The sequence below is a fragment of the Seriola lalandi genome, unplaced genomic scaffold, assembly GCF_002814215.2.
Source record: "Seriola lalandi dorsalis isolate HSWRI2012SDOR001 ecotype SW California unplaced genomic scaffold, Sedor1 jcf7180002054682, whole genome shotgun sequence".
NCBI lineage: Eukaryota > Metazoa > Chordata > Actinopteri > Carangiformes > Carangidae > Seriola > Seriola lalandi.
In genome coordinates this window covers 22855-34366 of record NW_019525235.1, presented here as the reverse complement: position 1 = coordinate 34366, position 11512 = coordinate 22855, and the positions used below count along the sequence as shown (strand labels likewise).

The 11512-nt window shown below is 43.0% G+C and overlaps 2 protein-coding genes across 3 annotated transcripts in view; both read left to right on the top strand.

Annotated features, from left to right (window-relative positions):
• LOC111667030 (cingulin-like protein 1) overlaps positions 1 to 2833 on the top strand; it is an 11155-nt gene extending 8322 nt beyond the window's left edge. For both annotated transcript variants that reach the window (XM_023422594.2, XM_023422595.2), the window contains exons 14-19: positions 283 to 372; positions 1168 to 1251; positions 1619 to 1743; positions 1976 to 2084; positions 2180 to 2343; positions 2436 to 2833. In XM_023422594.2, the coding sequence (XP_023278362.1) occupies positions 283 to 372; positions 1168 to 1251; positions 1619 to 1743; positions 1976 to 2084; positions 2180 to 2343; positions 2436 to 2514 (651 nt within the window). In that variant the 3' untranslated portion in view covers positions 2515 to 2833. The remainder of the gene's footprint in view (positions 1 to 282; positions 373 to 1167; positions 1252 to 1618; positions 1744 to 1975; positions 2085 to 2179; positions 2344 to 2435) is intronic.
• A 302-nt stretch (positions 2834 to 3135) lies between these two features.
• On the top strand, positions 3136 to 7742 carry aqp9a (aquaporin 9a). Its single transcript, XM_023422598.2, has 6 exons — positions 3136 to 3269; positions 3559 to 3685; positions 4744 to 4881; positions 5084 to 5202; positions 6075 to 6292; positions 6826 to 7742. Exons 1-6 carry the CDS (start codon positions 3168 to 3170, stop codon positions 7031 to 7033), a joined length of 912 nt encoding a protein of 303 aa, XP_023278366.1. The 5' UTR covers positions 3136 to 3167; the 3' UTR covers positions 7034 to 7742.
• The last annotated feature ends 3770 nt before the right edge of the window (positions 7743 to 11512 follow it).

The window sequence follows — 11512 nt, the reverse complement described above, 5'->3', positions numbered from 1 at the left end:
CCCCACACCCCTCCCACCTTCATTGTTAAAAACTCACTTCCACACACAATTTATTATGATAGGGTTTTCAAATGGGATTATCTTTGTCTTAGTGCATTTTTTCCCAGCAGCCTCCTCATGTGTTATTACCCAATAACCCTTTTCCCTGAGTCAGTTTTGTAACCACAGCCTCTGGGGAGAGATCCATCATGTTCGCTGCACTGGTAAACATTGTTGTGCAGTGTCATATAAATGAATTAGAGGATGGTTCAACTCATTTTTCATGTCCTCCTCTCGTCTCAGGGACGTATCAGTCACCTAGAAGAAGATCTTCACGATGAGCGCAGCAGTGCTGACCGCCTGATGGAACGACTAGACAAAACCAAAGAGCAGGCAGGTTTACTCCCACACTGTCTTTTCTTCTTTTTTTTTTTTATCTACACAAATCTCTCATTTTGTATTAGCTAACATTCATAAATTTCCCCAACAGCAAAGAGACAACCCATCAGTGATAGAATTATGCCCAGTCTCAAGTTTGAACACCCAGCCCAATATCTGTTTTTATCATGAACAGATGTCGGGCTGAGTGCTCAGATTTCCCCTCAGACACTGAAAGCTGCAGGTCGGTGTGTTCAGACCAGCTCGTTAAACAAGTCTTGTTTTTCTTTCTCAACACTCACTTTGTAACTGCCCTGAAATATGGCTGAACCCCTCTCACTTCATATACGTTGCTTCGTCTGATCCCGTCATAAAAGCCCCACTTCCTCTGTGTGTCTGTAAAGTAGGCCACTGTTCATGGGAGAAAAGTGGTGCAGACTAATTGACACAAAACACTGTTTTGGGAGCAGTGCAAAGACAAAAACAGCTAACTATTGTGAGCAGCTATTCACACTCCCTTCACTGGGCCTCTGGATGTTATTAGAGAGGAAAGAGCCTTTAGGTCTGATGTGGCCACTCAGAGCAGACAGCATTTCCTCTGGGTTTAGGAATTAGGCTGGAAAACTTTTAATTTAACCTGAAAGCGCTTGTCAACATGTCCTGCCCTTTTTTAATAACGTAGAGCCGGGTTTTGTTTATAATGGAAGAGAGCACATATGCACATGTCCTGCCCTCGTTGACCGACTATACATCTACGTTATGCTGTAGATTGTGACTGAAACTCTGTGTGTGTGTGTGTGTGTGTGACAGATGGATCAGATTAGGAACGAGCTGATGCAGGAGAGAGCAGTCAGACAAGACCTGGAGTGTGACAAGACGAGCCTGGAGAGACAGGTACTGACCCCTGACCCCCTCACACTGTGCTCAATCAGAGATGTGGGTTATGATCTCCATATCAACCTGTTATCAATGTGGCATATGTACTTTTTACATTATGCCCTTTTGAATACTCATTTTACATATATTTATATATTTTTTTAATCTTCTTGTTGTCTTTCTGTCAAAACAAAGTTTCTGTTCACTTTCACTCACCAAAAATGCCTTGTGTGAATCCTTAAGGTCAAGTAAAGGTCAAACAAATGCAACTCCTTCCTCCTAAAACATCTGCAAAGCCAGTTGTTTGGAAAAATTTTGAAACTTCAGGGTACTTTCACATTTCTGCCTCATTTATGACAATCTCCTGTTTGACTTCCTCCGTCAGAACAAGGACCTGAAGAGCAGAGTGACTCACCTGGAGGGATCACAGAGGACCAACCAGGACTCACTGCTCTCCAAACTTAACAGCCGCATCCAGGAACTGGAGGAGAGGTTACAGGGAGAAGAACGGTGAGCGTTTGCACATTTATATTAGTTCTAGACATAAATGTATACAGAGTGTGTGAGATTGTAGAAGATACTTTGGATCATAGCTCCCTCACATACTTGATGGTAGCTGTGGAGCGGTGAACCCACTCATATCACTTTCCCCCGTAGTTGTAAGAGTGAGAACACACTGGGAAGGTGTTGAGTTACAGGAAGCTGCAGCAGCGATGTGATCTCTTGGTGCTTCTGCCCTCAGGGACAACAACAGCCTGCAACAAGCAAACCGCAAGCTGGAGCGCAAAGTCAAGGAGATGAAGATGCAGGCGGATGAGGAGCACATCAGCCTGCAGAACGAGAGAGACCAGGTAGACACATCTTTAACCATAAAGAACAAAGTCAAGCAGTCAGGAGTGGCGGACTTGCCTCATGATTTAATATCCCACTTTTGTGAACTCTGCAGCTGACTCAGAGGCTGAAGACGGCAAAGAGGCAGATGGATGAGGCGGAGGAGGAGATCGAGCGTCTGGAACACACTAAAAAGAGGCTGCAGAGGGAACTGGATGAGCAGATCGAGGCCAACGAGCAGCTTCACGGCCAACTGAGCACACTGCGGAATGAGATGAGGTGACCACTCACCGACTCGCTGTGTTTGATTTACTGTGTTGCATTAAAGGGTGTTGTTTAACTCCAGCGGTTTTATTCTTTGCACTGACCAGGCGTAAGAAGAAATCACCTCCTCTCATCAAGGTTGTGGAGGATGATGTGAACGACGTGGACGACTTTGGCTCCGACTGACTGACTGAGGAATCATTGATTTATTAATTTTGCATATTAACAACTCAGGTGTGATTTTATAACGTTTCCAGTTGTGAGCAGCGTGGCACCTTGCCAAGGCTGACCTCTAGTGGCAATATGTGTAACTACAATATAAGACAAACTGATGTTTTACAATATGACAAACTCTGACTTATTAATTCAAAATTTTTTTGTTGTCTAAGTTATTCCATTGCTGTGTGAGCTAATATGGTGCAAACTGCAAATCTTAAACTGATGAATAAATGTATTAAATTTATACACCTCTGAAATAAATCCAGCTCTATGATGTTTCTGTAAATCTGAGAGTTTGTCAGTGTCACACACACACACACACACACACACACACACACACACACACACACACACACACAAACACACACACATTAATGAATAAAGAAAATCAGATTTTACAAGACAAAACACACCTGTCCATCACCTCTGCTGTGAACCTCTGCATGTTGACCGGCTGACAAGGAGAGTGCGATGTGGTGGTTGTACAAATGGATCAATGGTCTGTGCTGAATGGCTGCAGCGGTGTAGAGGTGGAGATTTGACATGAGCCCTCTGATCATCTCCAGTGGTTCACACAGCTGGACATCTGGCAGATTTAACAGCATTTGGCACAGAGATACATGGAAATACAACACAAGAGAAGCATGAGGCAACACTGTGCTCTCAAACATGGAATACTCAAGGAATTCCTGGCAGAGTTCCTGGGGACGTTCGTCTTGGTTGTAAGTGAAACTTTGTTTGATAAAGCTGTTTTTTGTTTTTTTTCATCTGAGCTTTGGTCTGAGCAGTAGAACAGAGTATTTCAGTGCAGTGAGCGTGTGCGCTACAGTGCGTTTGCTTTGTGACTGATTTTAAAGTTAATTTAAAGTTAATTTCAGTTTATTGTTGAAGTCCAGACCACTCAAGGTGATCTTCATAAATGTTGATGAATTTCCCTAAAAAAAAAAGAGAGACATTTAAGTGAACAGACACTGGTAAAAATCTGTTGCTCTCTTCCTCCCTGTTGGTCAGTTGTTCGGCTGTGGCTCAGTCGCTCAGACTGTCCTCAGTCGAAACACCCTTGGTGAGCCGCTCACCGTCCACATCGGCTTCTCTGTGGGACTGATGATGGCAGCGTACGTGGCTGGTGGAGTCTCAGGTAAACATGATTTCATCTGGTTGTAAGCACTTCTGCACAATTTCTGTAAATTCATCTCACATGAGCCACAGAACCCCACTGGCAGTGTTTGATATGGTCATTTGGATTGAATGCACGTAAAATAATTTCATGAATAATTGTTGATGGATGCCACTGAGATCAATTTTCCACGCTGCTGGTATTGGCATCCTGTCAAATCAACTGAAATACATTATCAGTTAGTTGTTAACAGTTTGTTGTTTGCATATCCAGCTTCTTTGCTGACATGTAATCTCCTGTTCAGCACTACAGTCTCAGTGATGCATTAGAATAATTCTTAGTTGATACAAACGACCTGTGCCAGGACATATAAAACAGTCTGACACAGGTTGCTTGCATGTGTTTTAATCCAAACATTGTTACTCATGTGGCTTGCAGCTTGTAATAATATAACTTTATGGCTTCCTGTCCAGCCATGTGCCACCTCCACAACTCCAGTGTCAGCAGGAACGTGCCAGCTCTCGGTCCAGATTCAATGGATGTGCACTGACCATTGATTTGTTAGTGCTAGTGCACGGCCTCTCCAGGGTCATACATAACCCTGGGCGCTAAATGTCCTGCAAACTACATTGATCATAGGCTTCGTTCATCTGTCTATTACAGACCAGACTCAGTCCAAATGAGACTGCTCGCCTCCTCTGAGCAGCAGCTACCTCCAGTTCTACATCAAAAGGACCAATTGCATTTCATAAATAAAGATCAAAGACAGACAGATTTGTAAATTGCTTTTAAACTTTAAAAACTTTGCAGGATGTGAGCCCAGTTTGATTAAAAAAATGAGGGGAATAATGGTCACTTTTGTTTTCTTGACTTATAGGATGAATTTCCAATATGTGACCATTATTCTGCCTCTGTGCTCTTGAACATATATAACAAAACCCAGCACTGCCCTGGGGGCTGCTCCCCTTCTGCTGCCCCTTGTAAATGTGACGGCCTCGCTAATGATGGAGAGGATATCATGCCAGACACCCCCACACACTGCACCCCTCCTTCACTCTGTGCTTTGTCCTCCGTCCCAGGGGGCCATGTGAACCCTGCTGTGTCTCTGGCCATGGTGCTTCTAGGCAAACTGAAGATTTGGAAGTTTCCCTTCTATGTCATCGCTCAGTTTCTTGGTGCTTTCGTTGGAGCTGCTGCAGTTTTTGGATTATACTACGGTGAATACACTGAACTTTACCCTTACACTATACATGCTTAACAACTGTTGGTTATGATCTCCAGAGGCTTAGTTTCTCCCAAATTTAAAAAAACCCAACCCCTGTCTTAAAACTGAATTCGTTACAGTAAAAATATTTCAGCTACACGTCCATCAATATGAGAAACTCATGGATGAAAGCAACCTGTTTGTCCTCTGCACAGATGCTTTCATGGACTTCACCAGCGGGATTCTGTCAGTGACAGGAATCAATGCAACAGGTCACATTTTTGCTTCCTACCCTGCGAGACACCTGTCAGTCCTCGGCGGCTTCATCGATCAGGTGAGCTCTGGTCGCTGTGACCCAATGACCTGCCCTCCATTGTGACCTGCCGCTCCCATTCAGGCTCTAAATACTGCAAAGTCTGGCAAATGTGGCTAATGCAAAAATTGATTGCCCCATTTAGTCTGAGAACACCCCCACTTTTGCTTGGTTTTGGGTCTAATGACCCATTTCCTGGCTTCCTCCGGGATATCAGATCTATACTTAACACCATTTTCAGTCTGTTTAGTCGGTGCAGCGATCCAAAAATAACTCGTCTACCAGATTAAAACTGTTGAAAACCACATCAGGTGAACCGCTGAGGTAAATCTAATTAGTCTGACTGTGCTCATGTTAATGTTCCCTTTGTTAGCTCTGTGTAACAGTAGTGCTTAGAGGTGAGGAAGAGGCTACGGTCTATAAATACCCTAAACATTTAACACTAAAAAGATTTGAACCATCAGGATAAGACTTATTTGTTTTAGTGATACATATCTAGTTAGAGGGAATGATGGACCAAAATGTTCAAATGTGATTTTAATCTATCCGATAAAGCCTGATAACTGTACCAACTACACAGTTTAATGATTTCTTATTTATTTATTTGTATGTTACAAATGATAAAAGATATAATATGTACACCTTCACATATATACAAACACACTTTACATAAATGAATGTAAAGTGCACAGAAGAGTGAGGAAGTTAAAAGCTTCTCCTCTCCTAAAAAGTCAAGGCAAAATAAACAGGATGGCATGAAAGAAAAATAACGAGGAAAGAGAAAATCAATCAACACTGTCATTGGGAAGTTACCAGTGAGTGTTTGTTATGATGTTTTGTGTTCACCCTACAGAATGGCAGTATTGCAACTAAATGACGCTCTGCTCCTTCAGGTGGTGGGCACGGGTATGCTGGTGCTGTGTATCCTTGCTATCATCGATGGCGGAAACATTGGAGCTCCTAAAGGCGTGGAGCCGCTGGCCATCGGGCTGATCATCATGGCCATCGGCGTGTCCATGGGACTGAACTGTGGCTACCCCCTGAACCCCGCCAGAGACCTGGGACCCCGACTGTTCACGGCTGTAGCAGGATGGGGGATGGAAGTTTTTAGGTAACTGTACAACAGAGCAAGACAGATTGAGATCTTATTTTTTAACACAAATTGATTTTTTTAACCTCCTGAAGTGCCTTATATTAAGTTTATTTTGTGTCATATACTTGGGTTGAATCAAATACAGGCAGATTTAATGTGTGTGGATCTTGAGGCAATGATCAGGGTGCTGAACAACATTATATTAGATAATGTTAATTGGGAAAAAAAAAACGTTACATCTTAATGTATGTGCACATTATGGAAACAAATACATGTGTTTGTGATTCTCTGTCTCCACCTCCTCCAAAGTGGATCCTTTCATTCTTTTTATTCATTGAGATTGTTAATTGAAGTAAACTGATTAAGACCTGAGCTGCTGACATGAGCCCCAGTGTTATATAATGTCACATGCACTCGACAGATGCAGTCGATGATTGTGAATGATCCAGTGATGGCACCAGTGACCTGCAGTGACTTCTGTGCCAGCTGCTTGAGTGACTGCCAGAGATGAGTTTAACCCTTTCCTCTTTTCATAACGTCGGTGTTCGCAGCACTGCAGACTACTGGTGGTGGATCCCTGTGGCCGGGCCCATGGTGGGGGGAGTTGTTGCGGCCGTCATCTACTACCTGCTGATCGAGCTGCACCACCACCACGACGAGCCCGAGAAGCCCCAAGAGGAGGAGGAGGAGGAGGAAGAAGACGAGGACGACGAGGACAGCAGTCTGAAGGACAAATATGAGATGATCACCATGAGCTAAAAGAGACATTAACCTCCAGGACTGACTGGTCAGATTCAGCTGTTTCACTGTCAGTCAGATGACTAACACCCAGCACACCGTCCATCTGTAAGGACAGGCTTCCTCTGTCAGTGTGCTCTCTGTGCTAGACCCATTAATAGCAGGATAGGCTGTAGTTACACTTCTGATTGACGTTATGCTCTGCAGAAACAAGCTTTTCCAGCTCAGTGATGGCACCATTAAAACCTATACGGGTCACAACACAAAGTAAAATAACTTAGGAAACTGTTTAGACTGAAAAACTGCAGCTAGTTGAACTAAATAAGGAGTGTGGATAATGTCGTCCAAACCAACACCGGGTCGTCTCCTCTGCAGTTTCACTTTTTATGTTTTATGTTTCATAAACACGTGAAAGTCTCAGTCCTGCTTCACATTGTCATGACTTTTCATATAGATGTGTTGTAAATAGCACCTTGTAAATATCCCACTTCATTTGAATATACACTTAACATGCATGCCAGTTTCCTTTTAGGTTTGCTCTCATTTTCTTCAGTGGTTGTGATGCTACCATCTGTATATTCACTTAAAACCTCTTTTTCTTTTCTTTTTTTTGTCGTAACTTGTAATTATTTTTCTTCTTTTGCAAACCTCCCTCCTGTTCATTATTATTATTTGTATTTTACTCAGTGTTGTTTTGTCTACATTAAAGTTTCTACAAATATCAACTTCACCTCAGGGACTCATTTCCCTTCATCAGTGAGACATCATCTATTTTATTTATCACTGACAGCCGCAGTTAAACTGAACGAGTTTGCTGATGTTGTTTTCCTTTCAGCATTCACAATATTACCCTAGTATATCCTCATACATCCCTTCAATTGCTGTGCAGGCCGTAATAATCTACGTGACGAAGTGAAAGAAGACAGTAACAGCGACATGAATCTTCTGAGTAAACTTCAGTGGCAGACAAGTACATTCATTAGACTCAGACTGAACACCTTCAACAACAATTGGACCGACATAAGTGATGGATTTGTTGTGTTTAGATGATATGATGGCAGAGGATGATTATGCCTCACTGCAGTGTCAGCTCAGAGCGCTGTGCTAAAACAAATATTTCCTGTATGAGCTGATCACTCTAGCTAATGTCCCTGTGCATATCAAAGTTGATCTGAGTCTCATCTGGGTGTCTGATTTTAACTCTCCAACAGTGGATTCAGGTGGTCATGCCACTGTTGGAGGGTTGAGGATGTAGAGGGAATGAAATTAACCAGGAAAATTAAAGCAAACAAAGTGTAAGAAAATCCTTCCTGGCATCCTGTGAAGAGGAAGTATTTGCCACCTTTACCTGAGCAAAAGTACCAATACCAGAGTGCAAATTTATCCAGTTACAAGTAAAAGTCTTGAATTCAAACTTTCTCCAGACTCCACAAAAATGATCAATTACCCTCATGGAAAAATCCAGGATTTATGAACATGCATCAATATACATGTATAGATAGATAGATAGATAGATAGATAGATAGATAGATAGATACCTTTGGCTGAGTTGTTCTACAGCCTGATGGCAGTGGGGACAAAGGATCTCCTGAACCTCTCTGTTCTGCAGCGCAGTGAGATGAGACGTTCTCTGTCCTGCCTGAATGTTGTGGAGAGGATGGTTGGTATTGTCCTCCATCTTACACTGCATGCATCTCTCCACGACAGTCCTGAGTGAGTCCAGACTCCTGCCAAGCGCAGACCCAGCCTTTTTGACCAGCTTGTCCAGTCTCCTCGTGCTCATGCCCGACATGCTGCTGCCCCAGCAGACTGCAGCATAAAAAAGTACTACTATTAACTGTTGGAGGGCAACCATTTTAACTACTTCATATACTGTTTTAGTTATGTACTTTACTGCAGATTAGTCTATAACAAACCTTGATATTTTAGGGGCTGATCATTTGTTTCGTGTATTAAATCTTAATCTACAAAGCAACTAGAGCTGTCAGATGTATGAAGTGAAGTACAATATCTTTCTCTGAAATGTAGTGGAGTAGACAAGTACCTCATGTGTGCTTGAGTTACTTTACATCTCTGGCTTATGCTCAGTATTTGTCTGTGAGTGCAGGCAAAGTTGAAAAAAAAGGGTCTGAGATGCCTTCAATGACACGTGAAACTCCAGGAGAAGAAGCAGGTAGGTAACACAAATACCGAACTTTCATGCTCACCACGTTTCAGAGACGGGGTGAGGGGTCACTGACTCCAGCAGGGCAACAGATAAAGCTCTCCCACTGGGTCAGCCTGGAGGAGGTAACAGCACCAGATAACCAGTACAAGAAGATCAAATACTCATCGCTGAAAGGTGAGGTATCTGAAGGGCGAAGTGTGGAGCTGCAGGGTGAGTTTATCAGACACGGCCTGACGGTGGAAGGAAAGAGATCACATTATTGTTCACGTCAGTTTGTCATGTACACGGTGCAGGATTGCATACATTTAACAGAGGGGAAATCACTTTGTATAGACTGACTGGCGGCTCAATAACGATACATGTGTAGGTGCATGTGATTCTCTCCTCTCGTCTCTCACCTCTCGGCCACGATGCAGGGCGATGTAGACGACATTACTGAGCTGAATCAGCCGGGCTTTGATGAAGCACTGACAGGACGCTCATTATGAACAAGGCACAGTCTTCTGAGAGCCGGGTCTGTACAAACACATTTGTCTTCCTCTCTGTCAAATCACAGGTTCAATATGATGAATGCCTTCAACTAAACTTGTGTGGAACAGTGTGTCTGTATGTTGTTTTGTATTAAAGGGAAAGACACAGTAAGTGGCAGCGTCTTATACCCAGCACTGACTTTATGTTTTTCATGAGATATACAAACTTGAATCTGTCTAAATCTCCTCAGACTGACTGAATGGAAGTTTCTGATACTGGACAATGAACTGGCCGTCTTTGTTCTGCAGTCCTCAGGGTCAGCTGCTCTTTGGAGCGAGTGCTGGCTGCCACTTAGTTCAGTCTGGGTGACACTCTGCAGCATGCCGGTGCCACTTTTACAATCATGCTCTGTCACTGCGAGGAGAGACAAAAGGTACTGCTCGCTTAAAGGCCGCGATGTCAGCTCCTCGCACACAGCCGCAAATCTAAATGGAGAATACTGACCAGGGTCTGTGACACTGGGCTCTCTGCTGGGACACTGTTTCAGGCACAGAGTGGCATCCGTTTGAAGAGCGCTGTAGGGAAATGGACTACAGCATCAGCAATGACAACAATATAAACTTACAGGAAAACAACTCACCGCCTGTGTTATCCACAAAATATTGAACCCAAACTCTTGTTGTGGGTGACTGTGCTCGTTCATGTAGCAACCAGCGGCCGCATGCAGCTGAGGATCCACATTGAAAATCAATAGCAAGCGCCATTCCACTGCATGTGCAAATGTGTGCTTCCAGGATCTCACGTACACTTGCCTGTGGTTGTTACATCATTACATCATCAAACACACTCATGAGGAAAAAGTCATCAATAAATATAGGCAATGAATAAGAAAAACACACAAACGCAGGATCCTAATTATCCTGTGAGTAAGTTGTGTTTGCATGTGCAGGACATTACAGCACCTGTATTCCTTTCTACCAACTTTACTCACTTATAACGCAGTATCACCGAGCCCACACAACAGTTTGAGCTCCCAGTTCCCAGGTTAAAGTTATCAGCGATGGCTGAAACACTCTTTGATGGAGACAGATGAAAAGAGATGAGAAGTGGGTCCGTGGTGCTGATGTTGACAGGCTGCTCTAAAACCTCTGGTCCCAACAACTTCAGCCACAGCAGCTGCTCCCTCTGGTGTGGACGCCCCTCTACTGCATTTAGCACAAGGTCAGCTTAACAGGAACTTGAGGAACTCACCACAGTAAATGATCAGTTCAGCACCCGGCTTCAGGAGCCCAGCGCCACAGGAAAAGAACATCAAGGGGCAAAAAATCTGATTTTTCTCAATCCTTCATCCTGCTGCAATTGTCACTCTTATCATTCATCCTAAGATCCCTTTTAACCTCACATTTCTTTATCATGCAGCATTTAAAGGATAAAAGAACAATTCTAGTATTAACAACATTTGAGGCCTTTTTTAGTTGTTTTGCAAAAAAAGAAAAAAAAAGAAATCAGCTCTACAGGATATGTACTTACACTGATGTAACCAAATCAAGTTTTGGGAGACTTGCAATAAACAGATTATTTCATTTTATTTTTTACATATAAATTAAAATAAATATAGGAAAAGCATCTGCATAATCTGAACTGTGCAATATGGATTTATAAAGACAAGCTTTTGGTTCAGATGTCTCAATAAATAACTGGATTGGGCAGATGCTTTTCCAATATATTTTGTCACAGTCTCAGTTCAGGCACCTCCAACAGGCTTGTATTTGTCAGGTAATTGTTTATTAGACAAATAGATGACAAAAACAATGGACAAAATCATTGTGGCAGAGGCTGAGATATTCTGACTTTCAGTCCCA

Coding starts and splice junctions, on each gene's coding strand:
- aqp9a (XM_023422598.2), top strand. CDS start 3,168: ATGGAAATACAACACAAGAGAAGCATGAGGCAACACTGTGCTCTCAAA. Junction 3,270..3,558: donor TGGGGACGTTCGTCTTGGTT/GTAAGTGAAACT, acceptor CCTGTTGGTCAG/TTGTTCGGCTGTGGCTCAGT. Junction 3,686..4,743: donor CGTGGCTGGTGGAGTCTCAG/GTAAACATGATT, acceptor CCTCCGTCCCAG/GGGGCCATGTGAACCCTGCT.